Source organism: Thalassophryne amazonica, chromosome 23 (genome assembly GCF_902500255.1).
Source record: "Thalassophryne amazonica chromosome 23, fThaAma1.1, whole genome shotgun sequence".
Classification (NCBI taxonomy): domain Eukaryota; kingdom Metazoa; phylum Chordata; class Actinopteri; order Batrachoidiformes; family Batrachoididae; genus Thalassophryne; species Thalassophryne amazonica.
In genome coordinates, this window is record NC_047125.1 from 33,899,731 (window position 1) to 33,922,562 (window position 22,832).

The 22,832-nt window shown below is 44.2% G+C and overlaps 1 protein-coding gene across 1 annotated transcript in view; it reads right to left on the reverse strand.

The window, feature by feature from the left end:
- The window catches only part of svep1 (sushi, von Willebrand factor type A, EGF and pentraxin domain containing 1), a 97,460-nt gene that overhangs the window by 50,231 nt on the left and 24,397 nt on the right, over nt 1–22,832 (reverse strand). Inside the window, 2 exon segments of the mRNA XM_034164156.1 lie at nt 9,911–10,087; nt 11,511–11,766. Coding sequence (XP_034020047.1) covers nt 9,911–10,087; nt 11,511–11,766 — 433 coding nt within the window.

Sequence of the window (22,832 nt, forward strand, 5' to 3'; positions counted from 1 at the left end):
CTGAAACTGACTCACTCACTCGCTCATCTACAGTCATGCTCTCCAAATCCTGTGCTTTTACCAGGGCAAGAAAAATCCTGATCCTTGAATCGTCTAAAACAAAACTGTACTGTCTGTGTTTGTGTGCTAACAATTAAACCATCATCATGGATTATGGCCCAGTTTTCTTCTTGGTATTGACAGATGAGTGGGGGGGGGGTTAACAAGGAGGTCAAGTAGCACCAACCACCCCCAGTCACAGCTTTAAATGATTGGATGGAAGTTTATTATTATTTTAAGGGGTGGCAGCAGGGAAAGCAATTATGGCCTGGTGTCATAAAAACACTAATATGCTCAATATTAAAAACATCTGTATGAAATGAGTGATCCTGTGACGATGAAAAGTAGTTGTGTCATGAACCATTTGAAGAGAACAAACATAGAAAATATAAACTAGGTCAAAGAATTTGTATTTCTATCAAATTCTATCTGTAAAATAGTGTTTTATCGGGAGTGAATTGAAAGGGAACCATAATACTGCAAACAAACCCGATTAAACTCCCTCATTCCCCCAGTAATGGTGCTATAACGGAATATTTTGGTTTTAAATGACAAATTATTCGGTAAAATTTTAGTAACGCTATTAAAATTCAGAATTCTATACGTTTCCTCATTAAATAAAATTTAACTCAATACTGTGAGAAAAGTCATGCATTAATAATAATTAATAGGATGCTGAGCGGCTCCATTAAAGAACAGGTTCCAGTCCCGGTCCGGCTCTCCCACTCATTAAATCACACACACACACACACACACACACACACACACACACACACACACACACACACACACACACACACACACACACACACACACACACACACACACACACAGGTCTGTGAGAAGCCCTAACTGATGACTACCGTTGGCAGGGCTGCAGGTCAGGGATGCTGTGAAGCAGACATGATTTGTGTTATAAACTCGCCACACTGTACGCCCAAGAAGGAGAAAAGGCAGAGAGAAACTGTAAACGGGGCCTAATTGGTTCTTCATCTGCAGGAGATCATGAAAAACAAGGAGCCGTGAAAGAGCCGGCGGTGTAAAGGAGAATGTTGCTGTCATTAACGCTGCTCCTCCACCCAGCCTTTCCACCATCGTTCTTTCCATCACTCCGTCAGTCTCGCTTCTGTTTTCCTTCTGCCTCACACTCCTCAAGGTCACTGCTGTTCCTTCACAGATTCCTTCTGTTTTTTTCTTTCTGACCCACCCGTTGGCTACTGTACTGCGTCACCAGGTGCAGCAAACATAAATATTCCATTTACAGAGCAACAGAAAGCAGACCAGTTAACTCTGCTCTGACTCCCAGCCCGTGGAATCCTCAGAGGAACAGTGGAGTCACCACAGATCTGGTAGATGGATGGCCATCTTCTTCTTGACTATCTCTCAACAAAGATAAAAGTCTTCCATCATCACTGGCCGTGTCGGTGTGTTTGAATATGACTGATGACCACAATCTTGGCTGCACATATCTTGAGGAAGTGACTTGGGAATAAACATAGTTTACAGTCATAGTTTTCTTCTCACTCCCTTTCCTGCTGGACCATTCACCGGGATCGACACTTTGATGAATGAAAAGTCTCTACATGGTCCTCTCTTTGGTGAGTGCTATCTGTTCATGTCAGTGTTGCTGCTTTTGAGTGCTGCTTTAAGGATGTCCTGACCATAAAACTGGGACCACTGAAGCCTTTACTCTTCAAATATGAGTTCTTCCTTCAGCCCCCTGATCTTTCTTGATATTCTCATGCTGTTTCTTACTCATGTTGCTGTCATGGGGAATTACCACAACAGGCTCTTTCTGCTGTGTCAACCACAACAATGTCTAGTTGGCTGGTTATCACCGTTCATCTGTCTGGAACTTGAAGTCCCACAACACTTTAACTTTGTTGTTTTCAACCACCTTTGCTGGGGTTCCCCACTTGGACTTTGGCACTTCCAATTCAATTTTGGCACAGAGGTTGCAGATACTTGGTTGTGCCTCTCACTGTGTTATATCCCAGCTTGGACACAGCCACAATGTGCTGAAGTGTCTCAGAAGCATCTCTGCACAGCCTGCAGCTCCTCAGGTCAGGCTGTTCTTGTCTTCTTTGTTGACTTTGTTGATGTCAGCCTCCCCCCTCTATCTGCCAGTAGTGTGGAGGTGTTTTATTATCCACAACATCCCGTCCTTTTCCTTACTGTCCTATGTTTTCTGCTGTCTGAGGGACTTATTAGTGGTTTGTCCCTGAGGGCAGACTACTTGGTGCGGTCTTGAACACTTCTTGGTTCACCCTGCATCATGGCTTAGGCACTTATTAGCCCTTGGTCCCCTGTTTTCCTGACCACATAGCTCTAGGGTGCTGGACTTTGGATGAAAACCTCCATACACTGTGAGAAGTTTGAGTCTTGACATCTGTTTCCTGTACATATCTCTTTCCATGCCAGAAGGTACCTGATGACTGGCAAGGCATATATGGTGGCAGCATGGCTCTTATTTCTACCACTCAGCTGGTTCCTGAGTACTTGCCTGTGACTGTCCTCTGCTGGCCTGTGGAAGTCAAAGTCAACTGGTACCTTCAGAAGTTTCCGTTCCCTCTGTTTTAGTGACCTTCCCCATCTTTGCTATCAATCAGGCACATCTGTCCAGCTCGACTGTCATGCTGATGTACCGCTGAACACCCCGGTGAGGCAGATCAGTGAGTCTACGTCTCGTTCACTCTTAACATACAGTTTGGTTTCATTTACCCCACTCCTGAACCTGTCTCCATATGCGGTCTTTGTAAGAATCTGCTTGAGGGCATTCAGGCCTGTGCAGAGCAGCAGTAAGGATGGTGTATCAGTTTCCTGTATGCCACACCTCATAGTCATTTGTGTGATGACCCTAGAGTTTGGTTTGAGTGTTGTTGTCCACAGCCGCACTGAGTTGCTGAGGAACCCTATCAGTGTCCCACTGAATGTGGACCAAATCAAGCACTCCAGGATCCATATGTGGAGCACTGAGTCACCAGCCTTCTTGCTCAGGTTGGTGTGTCTGCATTGACAGACCTGGGTGATTGTTCTGCTTTCATACCAAAGTGTTGTTCCTGATATCTTTCAGTCTTCCTTCATGCATTGAAACATATTCCTGTTCAACATGATCGGAGCATCCATGATGTGGAGAGGCACATTATTGGGCAGTAGTTCAAAGGGGCTGTACTCTTTAATTCACTGTTACCTCAAGACCCATTTGTATATGCTGGCTTTTACGTAGTGTTGTGTTTCTGCTGTTTTTAATTTCTTTGTTCTTATGTGAAGCACTTTGTGATTTTTATCTGGAAAGGTGCTACAGAAATAAACTTTACTTACATGCACCCTGATGATGGCAGCTTATTGATTTGTGCTGCCAGGCGCTCATGGCGGGCTTTTAGTTTCTTCAGCCTGTAGGTGTGGATCATGCCAGGTTCTGGAACTATTGGAACTAACCATCTATGTACTGCAGCCACGTTAGATGCAGGCATCCACTTGGCCTTCTCCAATTGCTGGGGTCTTCCCAGAAGACCAACATATCCTAGTCGTTAGGGTCCTGGTGCTTCCTGTCTTAATGTATGGTTATGAGACTTGGATGTTAACCAACCTCTTGAGGTAACCACTATATGTCTTTAGTACTAGATCTCTTTGGAGGATCTGTGCCAAATGAATGGTAATTAGGGAGCCGAAAATGAGGAGTATCATTTGTATTGTGAAGTAATGTCAGTTGTCCATTGTGGTGTACAGAGGCAAGATTACAAAAGCTGTCCAAATATTTATGACCCTGGACTGAACACACAATATTCAAATTTGGTACCTGAATCTCTATAAAGATGCAGCTGTTCTTAATAGTTTGAAGATACAATCATGTTCTATGTTGCTGCTTGTACTGACTCAGCACTTCCTGAATGGGCTTCACAATAAAAGTCTTTTCTGGTGAGGACAACTGCAAAAGTGACAAGTCCATTAAAAATAGCTAAAAAAAAATGTATTGACCGAGACTACAGCGTGTCTGATCAGGACATCAAAATAGATTTTATTAGATCTGAAAAAGCACTGGAATAGGTCAGAAAACAACTTTTATTGATGTTTAGCTTATAAAGCTGGAGCTTTGATTTTACTGCTAAAACTATGCCGTAAATGTAAAAAAATGCTGAGGAACCGCTGTTTGTGAAAGTAAATTGGAAAGGTGTGTGAGGATTTGCTTGACTCTGCACTTGAAAGCCCCTTGGAGCCGAGCAGACTTTAGGCACCACAGGCACAAACGTTTGAAGTGATCCTTGCAAAATTAAAAGCACAGAAAATGAGGAACATACACAAAAGTGTGAAACATCCCAGACCACAAATACTTTCTCTGCTGCATCGTTTTTTTCTTCCCCCTCTTTGTCTCAGATGCATTTGTCCTTCTTTTTTTCTTGCCATCTTCTGCCGTCTCTTTCTCACTTGGCGCTGATGCGTCCTTGGCGTTAACACAGACCAGAGCTCCCGTCGCTCGCACAGGCTACACGAGGAGCTGATAAGGCAGACGCTGTGACAGGAGGAAAACATGTCATCCTCCTCTGCTATCAATCTCTCAGGCCCCGCTTCCTCTGGTAATCCTCCGTGATACAAACACTGAACTTCCGACTGGTATTTGAAGAGAAACAACAACATCCTGTTTGGTCTGTCACAGTAAACTAAAGTGTGTCTCCATCTGCTGGGATTCCTGCTGTGATTTATGGAACCTCGCCCACCTGAAGGCTCAGCACACTTTACGTAAACCGGCGTGACACCAGCTCAGTGCTCGTGTCTGCCTGTCACTCGGGGGCTCTGGCACGTCTCAAACACGTGGCGTGCCCATAATTCACCAAACACCTACGGTTCAGCCAATCCCAGTGAGGTTACAGAAACAGAGAGGAAGGAGCCTGTGGAGTTTGCTCGCAGTTTTCCTGCTTATGTTGCGCTTTCACCTCAAACCTAATTGAGTTTGGAGCGACTGCTACCTGAAAGAGCTTTATGAGTTATTGGGGGAATATGTACGTCTCGTTTTATGACGTGTGCACAAACATACAGAACGCAACTGAGTTTAGATGAACGGGGTTAACTGTGTTGCCGCTCGGGCCAGAACACAGTGAGGCCTTGTCGGATTTATGGCAAAATCAAGTGTCCACAACAAAATAAGTAAGCCGACGCCCCTGACGGTTAGAATACGAGCAGAGCAGAGCCGCGCAGAGTCCGACTTCACAGTCTGCTGGTCTCTGCTATTCATCAAACCATTCAAGCAGATTCATCATGAACGTGGCATTCCAGTCTCAACAATATCGATCTGATGAGCAGGAGGGAGTTTTTCTGTTTGTTAAACTGTGTTTGTTCCTGTTACCCAGACTACTCTTTCGTTCAAGCGGTGTCTTCGGTGTGTGTGTGTGTTTTATTATTATTTATTTCTTTGTCCCTCCTCCTCCCCTCTCCGACATCACGTCTGAGTTGTCTAAATGAAGTCTAACGCTCACACTCCATCTAACACGTTTGTCGTTCTGCTCTCCAACAATCACACAGACGGCTGCTGTGAATCTGGTGATTAAATATTCTGTAAAAATAACCCATCAACCTTTGACCACACACTTACGTGAGCGAGAGCACGTGCAGACGGTGGCATGTGTGTGTGTGTGTGTGTGTGTTTCTTTGACCCTGAACTGCACAGAGAATACATATTCACAATCAACTCTTAAAACATGATTGATTCATTTAGACTAAACCTCTACAATGTCATCAGTTCTGTGTCAGGTCTTGTCAAAAAAATTTATATGTGAATTTAAGTGACGTGGAAAACAGGACTGAAAGCGCCTCAATCGAGTTCAGCTCATTACAGGCTCAGAATTTTACCTGTGTTGACCCAGAGAAGAGGGTTCTTTCATCCTGAATGACCTTTGTGATTCACAAGGTGAGAATGATTCAGCATAAGAAAAACTGAAGTCTGAATTTGTTTGCACGCCCACCTGAAAATCTGCCACATCTGTGATTATTTTTATGACTCTAACACTTTACTCATGACTCACGATGGACTTAAAGTAACAGAATCCCAGTGAAAGATGCAGTTAGAGGTGACGGCAGGACGTCAAGGTCCCAAACAAACAAACAAACACATCATCATCTCAGTCAGCTCGAACCCAGCAGGACCTTACAGAGTCAGCTGATAGGGATCTGCTCTGTGGACAGCCTGCTTATTTAACTTTCACCCACAGTGACTTGAGGGGGCTAATGTGGTGGACTAATGTGGTGGAGATTCTGACAGAAAAAGACACCAGGGCCCGTATCCACGAAGCAGCCAAAGGCTAAAAGTAGTGACTCCTAGTGATGTTAGTCAAAGAAAAATCTTAGAATTCCTTGAATTCTTAGACGTTTCTTAGAATTTTCCCTTGGTAAGATGAAAGTTGTTCACAAAGCATTTTAGGTCTTAAGAGAGCTCCTAAGGTGCCAAACTGTTAAGAGGAGGGAGGAGGACTTTTAAAAAGCCTAAGAGTGTCTTAAGCAGAGAAGATGGTGGGAAAGACAGAGAGGAAGCAGAGACATTCTCCGTATGTTTAATGGCAGTGATTCAGTAACACGCTGCTGGCTTGATGATGCAGGGGTAATGTTTGAGGTCACCCAAAAGGTTAGCTTTGATAACCGCTAATCAGCTAACTGAAAAGTTATCTTTTGTAACGCTAAACCGATAAACCACCAAAAAATGTATTGAAAGCTACAGCTAACCGCTAACCAATAACTTTCAGTATTGTCTCCAGTATAGTCTCAGCTACTAACAAGCCGGTTTTGAGTTTAAACACCGCCAGCCCTTCTGATAGAATCAAAGGCGATCACAAACCCAAACACAGCCAATGAGTCAGCACTTCTGTGTTTATGCACCCTGCCCACTGCTGTAGGAAAGCGTCATTTACCTTGACAGCATACGGCGGTCCAGCCGTGAGGCAGAAGTCTTGAAAAGGAAAGCAGGTTTGACTTATGGTTTTGACTTATAGAATCAATTTCAGAATCATTAATTTCAGAATTAGTGTGTTATTTTAAAATTAAGAGATATGTGGTATATTTTCACTTTGTACATTTTAAAAGTTGACACTAATGTAGTTATTCTATCAGGATTAATTTGATTTATAAATCAAACCATAAATCAAGTCTGCTTTCTTTTTCAAAACGTCTGCCTCACGGCTGGACCACTGTGTGCTGTCAAGGGTAATGACTTTTGATTTTTTTAGTGGCAGCCTGGTTGCCAGGCCCCTTCCACTGGGGTAGAGTTGAGTTCAGCTCTTCTCAGCTGCCTCACTGCTGCAAAATACATAGCAAAGAGGAGCCAGTGGGGTTTATAAATGGTTTTCACAGTTACTAACTATGTAAAAAAATATTAGCGGTCTAAAAGTTATCAGCAGCTAATTGGTCCGCTGATGGCTTTTGAAGTTAGCTGAAAAGCTAATCTGCTAACAAAAAAGTTAGCTTTGATAATTAGCGATTTGTACATAGAGATTTTCATTGCACTGTCCTGTAGGATTTTATACCTAGAACTATATCTTTTGTTTTTTTACGTTACCTGTTTGCACTGACACAGAAGAACCTCTCTCCAGTGTCACTGTACATTTTGTATGATGAAAATAAAGGGCATTCTATTCTATTCTAAACTCTATAACAGCCATGCAATTATTAATATCAAAGTAAGTGATGTCAGCAGCCTAAACTCACCTGTTTGAGAAGAACTTGGCTTGTGTGCTGCAATCGCTGCTCTTGCTTTGGATTACAGCATGGACCAGTGCTTCTCACAGCATGGAGATTAAACATAACAATAAGCTAATCACTATAACTAGCGTGATGTCCGTGGGGATCCACGGGCTCGAGATTGGGTTGTGTTTATAAAATAGGTAGCTGACATTTTTCAAGGGTGGTAATAAAATTATCCAGTTTCTATGTTGAGTTGGAATGATGTGTGAGTCCAGAATGTTTTTAGAACCTTAGACATCAACAGTTTTAAGAAGAGGAACTCAACCCTTTTTTCCTGTTAATTGCATTAAGTTTTAATGTTAATTTACTGTCTTAATGTATTTGTAAATTGTTTCAGTTTTTGTTATCATATACACACTATTAATATGGTCATTATTTTTATTATTATCTGTATCATTAATATTTCTATTTTAATTTTACTTCTATTTTGTCATTTGATGCTGGACAACAATGGAAATAAGTGTTTTCACTTCCTTGTGTCATGCGTGTATTTTTTTTATGTATTTACAATTATATTATGTACTTACATTGAACTTACTAAATAAACCACACACACACTTTTTTAATGTATAGATAATTGTCATGTGAATGAGGTACAAACATTTTCAAGCTGTGTGTTGTGTGGGCCGCTGAAGAGGAGGTACTGCTGGCCCACCACCACAAGATGGCGCCCTGCTTGAAGTGCGGGCTTCAAGCACGAGAGGGCGTCGGAGCGACCAGGAGTGATAGCTGTCACTCATCATCCGTACCAGCTGTCACTCATCCACTACTCATCACCACCACCATAAAGGCCGGACTGCAACTCCACCTCCCCGCCGAGAAATCAGCTACCATTCAGGTAACCTTCTCTGCTGTAATTATTGTTGTCCAAAACATTGTTCTGTGTGCAGCCGTGTTCCTGCGGGCTCTGTCGGAGGCTGGATTGGCGGACAGTGAGAGGACGACGTTCTTCGCCTCTCACTCCATCCAGGAAAGAGACCAACAGGAGCTGCACGGGTGAAATTGTTGCTGGAGGTGGAGGTTCTCCCTCCTAATTGTGAACAAACTGTGGGATTACTGAGTGTGCGACCTCGCACTCATCAGGACTGTCTCTGTTCTCTGCCAGCAGTACCGGGTCTGACTGCTGAAGACAGCGGCCACCTGGGGCGCAGGGCTTGGCGGCTCCGGTGTTCTTCAGCTCCGTTGGCGGTGGCAGCTGTGTGGGATCCGGCTCTTCTCTCGCCAGACGTCTTCTATCGTCGAGCCTGCCCACACGTCACCTGGTGTATGACTGACAGTCACCATATTATTATTGTCTGTACGTCGTTGTGCGATTCACAACATTAAATTGTTACTTTTGGCTTATCCATTGTCCGTTCATTAATGCCCCCTGTTGTGGGTCCGTGTCACGACACTTTCACAACACTGTGCAACAATTCATTTTGATTTGCTGAGTTTCATCATCATGACTTTAAATTATTTTATCGATTACATGTCTTAATGCAGTTCAGGTTATATGATCAGTTGATTTCACTGTCCATTCATAATTTGGAGCACAGAGCACGTTTGTTTTTTAAATTTCTTCTTCCCATTTTGTGACACCCAATCACAGCTCTTGGAGGACTGAGTCATACCTAGCAACAGGGTTAACCCCGCCTCCTCACAAAGATCAAAGTTTCTGCCGCCTCCCTGCTCAGACTTGCTCTCAGACACCTCTTGGATCTCTCTTAGGGTAAGATTCCTTGCCAGGAAGTTGGGAGCTCTTTGAGAGGACTTTGAGTTGCTTTGTGGATATGGGCTCAGGAAGAGAAGCTCTGAGGAAGTCCTGGTTTTGGAGAATTAACACAGATACATTTAATAAAGGAAGGTCAGAAAAAAAAACCTTCAGATCTCAGATTCGCTGCACTTTTTCTCTGCTTAAGATTGGGTTTGTTGCTTCATGAGAACAAAACCTGTGCAGAGAAAATGTGTGAGCAATGACAGAAGTGGGTGTGAGATGATCCAGCAGGAAAGCTAAAAACATCTATTATTTGTGTATGCGACTGCACATCTTGCAGTCAGTGCAAGATGTGCAGTGAGAGCAGCTTGGCTTTTTCATGATATCACTGTACTGAAGCAGCCAGTTTGGTGAACGTGAGCCAGACCAGAGAAGACGACAGCATCCTACCTGTGCACTCGTGCTGCAGACCCTTGCCGTAGTAGCCCTTTTCACAGATGCAGTCGTATTGTCCAGTGTGCATGCCGCACTTACAGCTGGCCATCACGTCGCAGCATTCCCTGCCTGCATCGCACAGAGATGAGCAACTCGACGGATCCTCGTGGATGTAGCTGCCTGTCGGAAGGTCTGTGGGGGAAAAACACACAGCACAAATTCAACAATCCAAACACAAAATTCACCTGAAGGGCCCTATCTTTCACCTTGGGCAATGCGGCGGAGCGCAATGGAGATTTACTTTTGAGCAATTTGGTGTAAAAAAAAAAAAAAAAGAGAAATGATTGAAATAAATTACAAAGGAGTAATAATAATTTTTCTGAATATGATTTGTTTTCATCTGTTTATCATCTGTTGCACCACCAAGCGAACAGAAACCCGAGGATGGAAAAAAAACACCAACCACAGAGAACAACCCAAACTGACAAAGCACGCACGCCACCGAGGTAGAAAAAACTTTCACAAACAAACAGTCAAAACCTCTTCCTGCACACAGAGAATACAATAATCACAAAAACAAACCCACACGTTCTGTTTTTTTTTTGTTTTTGTTTCTGTAACTCCTCTTTCTTTTCCTCTAATTGAGACGGCAGGAAGCCTTGTGAAGGCTCTGCTGTAATTTGTGTGATCTGATCCGTGGCCAGCCAGCGCGGCCCAACATGTGGCTTAATGTGTGACGATCTGAGCGTGCGCCGGGAGGCCGCGGGTGGATTTCAGGACGGAGCGTGAGAGACGGACCGGAGGCCGAGCTGATAGAGGAGGCTGGCTTTCGTTCTCACGGCCTGATCCTGTCTCACTCATCTCAACCACTGCACCTACCGGTACAACCATGCACGCCCGCACGTGCATGTGCTGTATACTTATTTTATAGTGATGTTTTCTGTTGAAAACGTGACTAACGGCCTTTTTGCCAAATTGTGGGAAGTGCAACACAGATGTGGGAAAAGTGTCTGAAAGTGAATCATAATGGCTGCTGGCTGGACATAACAGATGGAAAATCCACTTTGTGACATCACATTTATAACATTATCTGTTTCCTTTGAAGAAAACACTAGACTTCTAAAAGGGTCAGAAGCTTTACTTGAGAAATATGGCTCCAGGGCAAATGGTGAGGATGGGAATGCGTCGTCTTCAAGGAGACTAAAATGTAGCCTGTGGTAGCTTCAGCTTCACAAATCGCTGGTTTGGACAACCTAATGTCACGCCATTTTGTGATGGCAGCAGGAAAACTCAATTAATCTATTGTGATGGGAGCACAAAATGCGGGATGATGTGGGCAGTGGGGGGGTTATGGTTAGAGTTAGGGGAAGGGATAGCAGGAAGAAATAATAAAATAAAAATGCGCAACAGATATGTGACTCATTTCATGACGAGAGCATGAAATAAAGTGTGAGACTGGGTGGGGTTTTGATCTGGGTTAAGTCATTCTTATATAACCCTAGAATACTCCCAGGAGGCTTTGCTTTTATTCCCAGCAAGATATTTTCAAATCACATGCTGACACTAAGTGATATCCAGTTCGTCCACGAGCATCGGACAAAACGCTCCCTCTCACCTTCATGCAGTGCGTGACGAGCCAGAGCCTCAAACTCTGCAAAATTGTGCACAAGGTAGCAGTGCTCGTCTTTGGGTTGGGAAGCCATGTCGTGGAGCTCCCTGATGTTCCCCTGCCAGATGCCCAGAGTGAAAATCTCCACGCCGCGATCCCTCAGCGCGGCTGCCACTGGCCGAGGGTCGCCACCGTTAGAGTAGCCGTCGGTGATCAGAAAAATGACTTTGGTGGCGTTTGATCGGGAGTGACGCAGGATTTGCTGTTAAAAGAGAAAAATTACACTTTTTAGCACACAAGAAATTTAACTACACTGCTGTAGTTTAGTTTGCCTGAAGTTCAAACTCAATTTCAGCATTTTTATACATGCACAGAGCATGGAGTGTGGAAACACTGGGATTATAATAATCCCAGGATAAAGTCTGCAATCTGAACGCCTTCTTGACTAACCCCTGCAAATATATACACCAAACAACTCTAATCAGTCCCAGTGGGTACCAACGGTGTAAGTATCAAGTGTTTACCACACATACAGTACAGACAGAAGCATCATGAACACCCTGACCCCAAATAACCAAATCCTTTGATGTGTGTATACACCAGGAAATGCTTAAAGTTGTCTCATGAAAAATCCAAAAATTGTCCATTTACAATGTGATCAAAGGAGAAGGCAGACGTCCACGTGTCTAAATATCAGTTGGCTCTGTGATGGAGTGGCGGCCCGTCCTCTCGCCCAGTGACCGCAGGAATACACTCAACTGGAATAAGCAGGTGTAGAAAATGAATGAAAAATATCAGTCTTACAAGTTATCCAACAAATTCTGCTTTGGTCACCTACACAATCATTCAAAGAATGATTCAGAGGTGATTTTGCTAAGGGGGCGCTCAGTAACTTAACAAAACAGAGAGGTTTGAGGTTTGATTTAAAGGGTCATGCATTCTTCAAATTTCATATCAGGTTAAAAAGCTTAAAGTAACAGTAACAGTGTGCCACGGTTCATGTAGTCATGCTGCTCTGAATTTATTGCACCGGTTAACCATTCGCATGCACACATCCCACACGTTGCTCTGCCTGCCGCAGCCCTACCAACATAGCTTCAGCCTTAGTCACATGATTAAACTGAATAATGAAGAACGTCACACACGACCACTAAAAACAGACCTCATTTCTAGGGTTCCTCCAAACCTAACATCAGCGAGACCGGCGACAAGGGCAGGCAGGGAGGAGAGAAAAGAGAAAGCTCTACAATTGTAATTATTTCTCATACAGACGACGCAGCTGCTCGTCAGTGGTCACAAACCGCCAGAGAACACTGCAGAGCAGAGCTGCTGCGTCGGCCCCAGACACCGGCTGCAGTTCCCAAACTAACTTTAGCCTCCATTTACAATCCACCACATACAATTAGACAGGACATTGAAGTCGGAGAAACAGATCTTTATTTTCTCTGGAGTAAAAAGCCCAACATCCCATCTGCTGGCTTTGCTGTGAAGGCCAAACTCAAAGTGGGGTTCTGCCGTAATGATGATTTAAACGAGGTAAAAAGGGGTAAGTCAGACAGGAGAACAAAAGCAGAAGGAAAGAAAGGGAGAAGGAGCCAAGACAAGCTCATGAGGACTGATATCAATTTAGTCAGTAAAAAACAGAAAGGTCACGCTGGAAAACAAAGGGCGCGTGTCAGGAGGAGGCCGATGATTTTCTGTTTTCTGAGTCCAAACAGGACGTAATAGCTGCACGTGACAGGCTGTAAAAAGCTGGAGGTGAAGAGAGAGGAGACACGCACAGGGTGTGACCAGTGAGCGAGAGAGAGAGAGAGAGAGAGAGAGAGAGAGAGAGAGCGCTGGCACTTTATTGTCTAATACGGGGTGTAATTACAGAGGCGCGGAGCGAGGTAAGGAGAGGACAGAGAGAGAGAGGCGTTCACTACGCCCACTCGGCATGACGCAGCACGGCGCCCATCCTGCTCCCGTGTGATTTACTCTAAGCCTTTCCATGACATAACAGGGCTCTTTGGTGTTGGTATGACTGGCTGTGTGTATCTGTGACATTCAGGGTGCCGTTACGTCTTCAATGGACCGCAGCGGTTTCTGCGTTCGCCATGAGTCAGCGGTTGGTGTTTGGTACCACGGTGATCTGACCAAACACAGCGTACATATGTGTACCCACTAATAACACCCTCCAAGTAGCCCTGAATACTTTGGGTCAGTGTATGAACATGAAGGCCACCATAAGATCCAGTGTGTGTGGGAAGGGGTCGACCTGTAACCCCGAGCGCTCACAGGACAGCCCAGACACGCTAACAAAATCTCTAACCAGGCAATCCGAACCTAAGTCCACCATGTTACTATTCTCTTTGTACAAACTGTAACAAACATGTTGAGCTCTTCGTATGATAGCGCCACCTATCTAACATTTAATAGTTTTCGCTGTGAGAAATTCCAAATAGCCAGAGCTGCATCTGATTTACAGACTGCAACCAAACACGATCCAACGGCCACAGTGCGCAGGTACGAGACAAATGCACAGGTGCAAAATGATGGACGTTATCCATCCATCCATTTCCTTCCGCTTTATCCAGAGTCGGGTCGCGGGGGCAGCAGCTCAAGCAAAGCCGCCCAGACCTCCCGATCCACACACACCTCTCCCAGCTCCTCCGGGGGAACCCCGAGGCGTTCCCTTGATGATGGACGTTATCGCCAATTAAAACAGCCAAAGGACAAACCCAACATCAGACAAGGATCAAATAGACTGGATTTCATAATCTATGGATTTTAGGCCTCATCTGCTCTGTGAGAAACAATAAGACAGAAACGTTTCAAAAAGTTAAGGATGTTTTCTGCAGCAATAATGTCAGAGAAAACAACAGAATACATTATAATAGATTCATCAATATGGGTAAAATGCTGAGCAAATATATAAACACATATATGAGCCACAAATGGACGTGAGCACACCTTGAGCGGGCCGCACTGCTCTGCGCTTCACAGCTCGTGCATTCCTTCAATTAATGATGCACTTGGCAGATCATTTGATGCCGGCACAGCTCCAAAGAACAGATACTAAAGCCGGCAGTGGTGGGACGGTTTAAGCATGCTGATCAAATGCGTCAAAGCAGAAGTGATAACGTCAGGACCAACAAGCCTGCAGGGATCCACGGCAGGAGCACTTACAGTACGTCTGCACGCCGAACAGAGCCAGAGCTGAGATGGCAATAACGGCAGATTTTGTGAACTAACAGTTTAGTTTTGTTAGCAATATAAAAATATATTGGTGAAAGTCTATGTCTGACACTGAATATAATCTAAGAATATAAAAGAAAAGAAGACAAAACATTCAGGAAAAGATCAGACTTCACCAAATTCTTTATCCACCTTAGAAAGGCAAAGTCAGTTCTCATTCATATCCTGTTCTTACTCGAATCAGTGGACATAAAGTACATTTTCAGCCTACTGATGAAAAACTGGATCCTTATGAAGGTGGACTTGCTGTCTTCAAACAGATGTTTGTCTGATTGGAACTTCAAAAGCAGGCGCCTCATTGCATTTGGCAGCTGGGACTCTGAAACCTTTCCACACCTTCAGGGGTTTATGATGGTGCCAAGGTACTCCAGCTGGTAATCAAAGGCTCTTATGTGCATGGCAGCCCTCCTGAATGCTAAATGCGGTCTCCCACATCGCCGCCACACGCTTTACCTTCCTTCACCCGCCTCCGGCAGCTTTGATCAGACCTTGGACCCACCTGGCTCTGTCACAGCTGGTTAATGACTTGTTTGTTTCTCTCTCTCTCTCTGTTAACACTACGGCATGAAAGACTGGAAAAACACTTTAGTTAACCCTAATTCATTCTTTTTCAAACTCACCTCTAACTTCTTCATGAACCTTTTCTTTGGCTTTTTACTCTTGCTGCATTATGATTGAAGGCTGGTGTCCTGATGGAGCCCAATCCAAGAACTTCAACAGTCCCAAAATATTATTCTGCCAGAAAATTGACATTTTCCACTCAGATCCTGTTTCTTCGATCAGATTTTGATCATTTCCTAATCAAACACTGCCATTCAGGAACTCGATCCTGATGAAGCAGCCTGTTGTGCCTGTAGTAGTGGTGGGCTCCCTACGGAACCGTGGGGTCCCACCTACAGTTTGGGGGCTACGTGGCATTGATGCAGCTCCTCACAATCATTCATGGTGTCACATATTTCATTGTATCTATTACATTATGCACACAGACCTCATGTAACGACCACATAGGCCATTTGTGTAAGCACCTTATTACGACTTGTACTTGTGTTTTAAAGTTAGTAAACATTGGCCTCTAGTGGCCATGTAAAAAAGTGCTCCAGAGCTAAAATTTGTGGGATCCTTAAGAAGTTGTTGAACATCGTAGCCAAGCTATACCCAAAAACTGTGAGTTCTGAACTGAGCAGGGGCCACAATCACTGAATTCTTCCTGGTGGAAACTAGAGCTCATCAGGGATGTGTTCTGGTTCCTACTCTTTTCCAGACTTTGCATGGGCTGAGTGATGGGTAGAGTTGAGGAAACCAGCGGTTTATGTACCTTTGTTGGTGAGTAAGGGCCCCTTCACACATGCTCATCAAGTGCGCATGAAACAGGAATCGTATGCAAACCGTGTAATTTCGTAGCTGCTTCCAACGCCTCATTCACGTGTTGCTACAACTATTTGCGCACACCAGCGGCTGACAGACAGAGTGTGCGCTGTGTGAACCTCAAACCCTCTTGTGGCAGGTGTCGGCCAAATTCCAGGAGACATGCACAAACATCTAACACCGCTCGCATGGCACTTAAGGCCCAGTCCCACTGGGGAGAGGATTAATTGCGCATGAATTGAGTATACAAATTATGGGCATTCCTTGTCGTCTGCAACAAAATTGGCCAAAAATAACAAATGTCTCAGGATGAATTACGGATATATTAATAATGTATAGCGAATATATAACGAACAATCACGGATGTACGAGGGCTGTCAATAAAGTAACGGTCCTTTTTATTTTTTTCAAAAACTATATGGATTTCATTCATATGTTTTTACGTCAGACATGCTTGAACCCTCGTGCACATGCGTGAGTTTTTCCACGCCTGTCGGTGACGTCATTCGCCTGTGAGCACTCCTTGTGGGAGGAGTCGTCCAGCCCCTCGTCGGAATTCCTTTGTCTGAGAAGTTGCTGAGAGACTGGCGCTTTGTTTGATCAAAATTTTTTCTAAACCTGTGAGACACATCGAAGTGGACACGGTTCGAAAAATTAAGCTGGTTTTCAGTGAAAATTTTAACGGCTGATGAGAGATTTTGAGGTGATTCTGTCGCTTTAAGGACTTTTCACGGTGCGAGACGTCGCGCATCGCTCTCAGGCGGCATCATCAGCCTGTTCAAGCTGAAAACCTCCACATTTCAGGCTCTATTGATCCAGGACGTCGTGAGAGAACAGAGAAGTTTCAGAAGAAGTCGGTTTCAGCATTTTATCCGGATATTCCACTGTTAAAGGAGATTTTTTTTAATGAAAGACGTGCGGATGGATCCGCGCGTCGGGACGCAGCCGACGCGGTTCGGCGGCACAGGAAAAACACCTCCGTGTTGATAACCATTTGTAAAATCCAGGCGGCTTTTGATGGCTTTCAGTGGAGTGAGTATATGAGAAATTGTTTAACAGGCAGGACATGTTCCAACTTGTCCTTAAGGCTTTCAACAAAGGTGTTTTTCCTGTGGCGGAGCGTCGCGGCGGCTGCGTCCCGACGCGCGGACCCGTCCGCACGTCTTTCATTAAAAAAATCTCCTTTAACAGTGGAATATCCGGATAAAATGCTGAAACCGACTTCTTCTGAAACTTCTCTGTTCTCTCACGACGTCCTGGATCAATAGAACCTGAAATGTGGAGGTTTTCAGCTTGAACAGGCTGATGACGCCGCCTGAGAGCGCTGAGCGACGTCTCGCTCCGTGGGAAGTCCTTAAAGCGACAGAATCACCTCAAAATCTCTCATCAGCCGTTAAAATTTTCACTGAAAACCAGCTTAATTTTTCGAACCGTGTCCACTTCGATGTGTCTCACAGGTTTAGAAAAAAATTTTGATCAAACAAAGCGCCAGTCTCTCAGCAACTTCTCAGACAAAGGAATTCCGACGAGGGGCTGGACGACTCCTCCCACAAGGAGTGCTCACAGGCGAATGACGTCACCGACAGGCGTGGAAAAACTCACGCACGCGCACGAGGGTTCAAGCATGTCTGACGTAAAAACATATGAATGAAATCCATATAGTTTTTGAAAAAAACAAAAAGGACCTATACTTTATTGACAGCCCTCGTATAACGCATGTATTGAGACTGCATCACACACGTGTGGCAGCAACAGCGGTTGTAATGCGCGTGCGCGGCATCTGCATTGCAGTCAAAACAGCAGCGCACTCGGGCCTGTCAGCATCACTATTCACACCACAGCTCTGGAGCAATTGCTGGACTTGGACACGTTGATCAGTATGTTGTTGGATGACAGCAACTATCACACTACGTCTTTGGGGATCCATAACTACATCTGTATGTCTCCACAGCTGGACTGGCAATGACTGGCAGGTATGTCGATTTCTGTCGATTGGCGCTCGGAGTGTGCCGCGCTCTCAGACACTGTGGACGGTCTTTAAACCGGCTGGAGCACTCCTTAATCTGTGTAATCCCCATAAAATCGTCCCTGAAAGCCATCTGAATTTTCCGAATGGTGTCCACCTGAAGGTCTCTCACAGTTTCTGGAAAAATGTGATGCAGCAAAGCTCCAAATCGTTCAGACATTTATTCGCAATAAAAATCCGACGAGGGGGTGGACCACTGCTCACACAAAGCCTGCTCACAGGCGAATGACGCAACCGACAGGCGTGAAAAAACTCACGCGTGCGCACGAAGGTTCAAGCTTGGCTGATGCAATCACACGTGATTCAAATCCATATAGTTTTTGAAAAAAATAAAAAGGTCCATTACTTTTTGGACAGACCTCGTAAGGCGGATGTCATCCGTAACCAAAATTTTGTGCAGCTCAAAAATACTGGCAATGGAAAAACGTGCCTCTGCGGATGCTTGTGGACGTGTGCGGATGTCGGCCGTCTCATACAAGCATGTTTCACGGATATTGCAGATGTTTAGCGAATATGAACCAATTTTGAGCACAATTCATACACAAAGATTCTTTAAGGCCAGTGGGACCGGGCCCTAAGAAAATGTGTGGCCATTCGCATTCTTGGCATGACAACAGTCTGCAGACAATCAGTGTCATACTGGCAGTGAAACTTGTCTAAGTCCCCCACGAGTGTGGCTTTGGTGTGTGTGCTAAAAACTGACAGGAGGTGTGGCTGCCCACTGAAGCGGCTGTGGAGAGCGGTTGTTCTGGACATCCCAGTTGGACAATACTGTGTTTGGATGGACATGGATTAACAACTGACCACTGTGACGCGCGTGTGTCTGTTTGCTGTTATCAAGTGGACATAAATAAAAACATATATCACTGTGGCGATGGGTTGCAGAGAGCACGTGTGCGCACGCATGGTGCGCACATGGACAGGCTGCCCCGAGACTGAAACGGGCCATCAGATCGTAACACGCAGCAGCCGATCTGACTGTCACGTCACCCGCGTGCTCTGTTCCACATGAAGCAGTGTCCTGCAGCGCACAGTCCATAAGACATGCGTGTCAGCAGGACACGCCCTCGGGCTAACAGAACTACAGCCAGCAGATGAGGACATGAATGAGACGAGCGAACTGCTTCTCATTCATGTCATTTCATGACTGTGCGTCACTGACCATGTGTCAACAGATGGATCATATTTCTATTGCCCGCTTAATGAGAGGGATTTAATACAATGCAATGTTTTTATATGGTGCGTCATTTTAATTTTTTTTTTAAATACGTCCACATGCTTCCTGATATGAGGCAGTTTCCAGCTCCTGTGACAGGACAGCGATGGTAGCTCACTAGTAAAGTTTCTGGCAATCAGAGCTTTTGGAAGGTGCAGGTTCGAATCCTGTGGGTGACCTGTATTTTTTATTTTTTTATTTTAACTAAAGTTTTCTCAGGATTATGTCGGTGTAGTTGTTGGACCACTGCAGTGTTTTCAGAGACTTGTTTAAAAGCAGTTGATTCAGACACCATTGTGCAGTGATTCTCAGATTCCAGACCAGTATACAGTATTTCTGAAACTAAATAGAAAAGAAAGAAGTGATTATTCCTCTGAGAACCCATGATTGTGCAGAACAGTTTGCACTCTGGCTCCATCTCCAGCCCTGCAGCCGTGAGAGGCCACAAAACCTTATCTTGCAGTTTTCACAGCTGACTGATACTCATATGGATTATGCATACCATTCCAAGTGGAAGTCATGGACGGTAAAACCTTGAACCGGTCATGATGGTGGACACTGTTCTGATTCTTCTCAGTCATCACTTTCAGTCCAGAACCGTTCTGCTCGGCTGACTGACAGAGGACTGAAGAACGAGTGCATGTGTGTTTTTAAGAGCCACATTCCACAAACAAATTCTTTATTTGCAGGCATTCCACAGTGGATAGAAACACATCCCCACTGCATCCGTTCGGAAAGTTGTCTTCCCATCGTTCGGAAGTGAGCGTGCTTATTTTGACAAGCTATCTGCTCTTGGCTTGGGTGGTAAGAATAACAAGAACTCTGCAGGGGCCTGACACACACACACACACACACACACACACACACACACACACACACACGCACACAAATTTACAGACGTGGCTCCACTTTGCATTACTAAACAACAACTCAGAGCACATATTTTGGACATTTGAGGCGATCTAAGTGGTGGCCAGCTGAAGTGACAGTTTTTGGGTCATTATTAAATAATCTGTTTCCTACTCTGCACTATGATGGTGCCACATTTTCCTTCATGCAAAACATCCTCGTTATTTAGGAGATTTCTTCACTTCAAATCAAGCTGAGTTATAATCCTATTTCTGAAACATACACCAACTCACAACTGCAGGTTTTCTTGGGCTGAGTGTCATGCTGAGTGTCAGTGTCTTCTCTCGCTTTACTCTGAAAATCCCTCCATGCTCTTGTGTTGTTCATGGTCTAGTCATAACACAGACACAGCATGGGCGACACGTTCCATCTGCATCAGGACCACCCAGGCTGTCTGGCACGTGTTAGCCGCTTTTACTACAATTCACTTTTAATTATATTCTGAAAACTTCCTCCAGAGGTTTTTCATTGATTATCTGCCTTTCAAACAGCCGTCAGGTTGTGTTCAAGCTCACAGGGTGTACGTGCAGGGACTTGATACCGTACGCCCTTCACATACGGAATGTCAACTCAGCGCTATTTACTGGCAACGTTTAGCTATTAGAAAATCAAAAGCTGGATATTTGTCCTCTCGTGCTGTTTGCGGCTGCTTGTAATGAGTGAAGACATGAAAATCAAGTGTTTTAGCAGCTGCTTCTCAACAACGTCAGATGAACTCATTATTGTATTCTGGCACGACCACAGTTGTTCCTTCCTTTCCCAAACATTTCCATTTTAGCTGCATAGATTCTTTTCATCAAACGGATCTGATTGTGTTATTTCATTGAAATTATTTTAGAATTGCAAAAACATTTTAATCATTACTCACTTTTACAATTAAGAGTTTTCATCTTTTTTTACATTTTATGAACTTTGACAGCTGATCACTTAATTGAAAAAAATAATCAACAGCTTAATCACTAATGAGAATCAGGGATTAATCAGATCTGATGAACATTTGTAATCTGTTTTATTTCACAAATAAATATCAAGTAATCATCAGCAAATGTGATACAAATCTGCATTATTGTCTGTGGACAAGGATTTCTCTAAAATTTTGCTGCAGTTATTTGTTCATGACATATGATTTAACAATTTATCTTTTGAAGCTGACATCACTGAATTTCACAGTCCTGTACTGGGTAAAAACTTATTTATAACATTAGCATCCTTTTATTATTTACTTTTTTAAGAAGAAGAAGAACAAAGTAAAGTAATAGTAAACTTATTTACTATTTCTGTTCAATTTCTTGCCATCCCAAGTGAGAAATCTTAGCGGCAACACTGATGGCAGTATGTTCTGTTCAACTACTTTCTATCTCCAATGTCTTCTTCTGTTGTTTTGGGCTTGTAGCCGTAAACAGCAAACTTGTCATCGAGCATTTTAGCTTGATCGCAGTCCAATACTGGGTGATTGTTGTCAAGATACAAACGCCTCTGCGGTGAATTGACTGACAGCAAATGATGCAAAAGTCGGAAAGTAGTGAGTCTGGGAAGCACAACAGCGGCCGGAGCGTTGGATGACAACGTGTGGACTGCCGGGTAATTACCAAACATGGCAGGCGAGACAGCTGTCCACGTTCACATGTCAGTTTCTGTCACAACAACATTCATCAAACTCCAGAACTGTATCAGGAACCGTGAGTGACAGCCGGAGCGAGTTGAAGTGTGAGGAAAGTTAATTCCATGCCATGATACCAAGAGGAAAGATTATCTTAGCTGGAAAATAAGGAGATGCTTCAGTTATCTACCGGCGGCCTCGACTATGCCGGCAAAACAAAGAACTGAGACAAAGCTTCCCAAGATTGAATTGGACACGGTGCAGTGTGTAAGTGGACTAGGAAAGCTGATCTGACATAGTGATTTCTCAGAAAACTGAGAAATGGTAAGTGGTGAAGTAATAAGGACAGTATGTATAGTTCTTCTGCTGCTCCCTTGTTTTCACTTAGGGTCGCCACAGTGGATCTACATATAGATTTGGCACATGTTTTACACTGGATGCCCTTCCTGATGCAACTCCACATTACATGGAGAAATGTGGCAGGGGTGGGGTTGGAACTGGGAACCTTCTGCACTGAAACCAAGCACACTATCCACTTGGCCACCCCGTATCAGCACACTACATATACTGTATATATACTTAGCTTCTATGAAGAGTGTACCACGGAACATCATACCTCATGTGTCTGACTTTGCAGACAGTAACTTTGAAATTTTTCCTAACTAAATATACAACGGTGCGGTTTGAATGAAAGCTACTGAGTGCATATTATGGTAAGTCAATTCAATTCAATCCATTTTATTTACACACCACCAAATCATAACAGTCGACTCAAAGTGCTATAAATGTGTAAGGTCTAGACTTTACCCACTTTACCCATGAGCAAGCACACTGGTGACAGTGGGAAGGAAAATCACCATCAGCAGATTCTGGTAATGTACAGGAAGAAGCATCAAGCAGACCAGACTCCAAGAGGTGGCCATCTGCTGCTGTCAAACAGGATCAAACAGAAGACAAAAAAAAAAAAAAAAATGT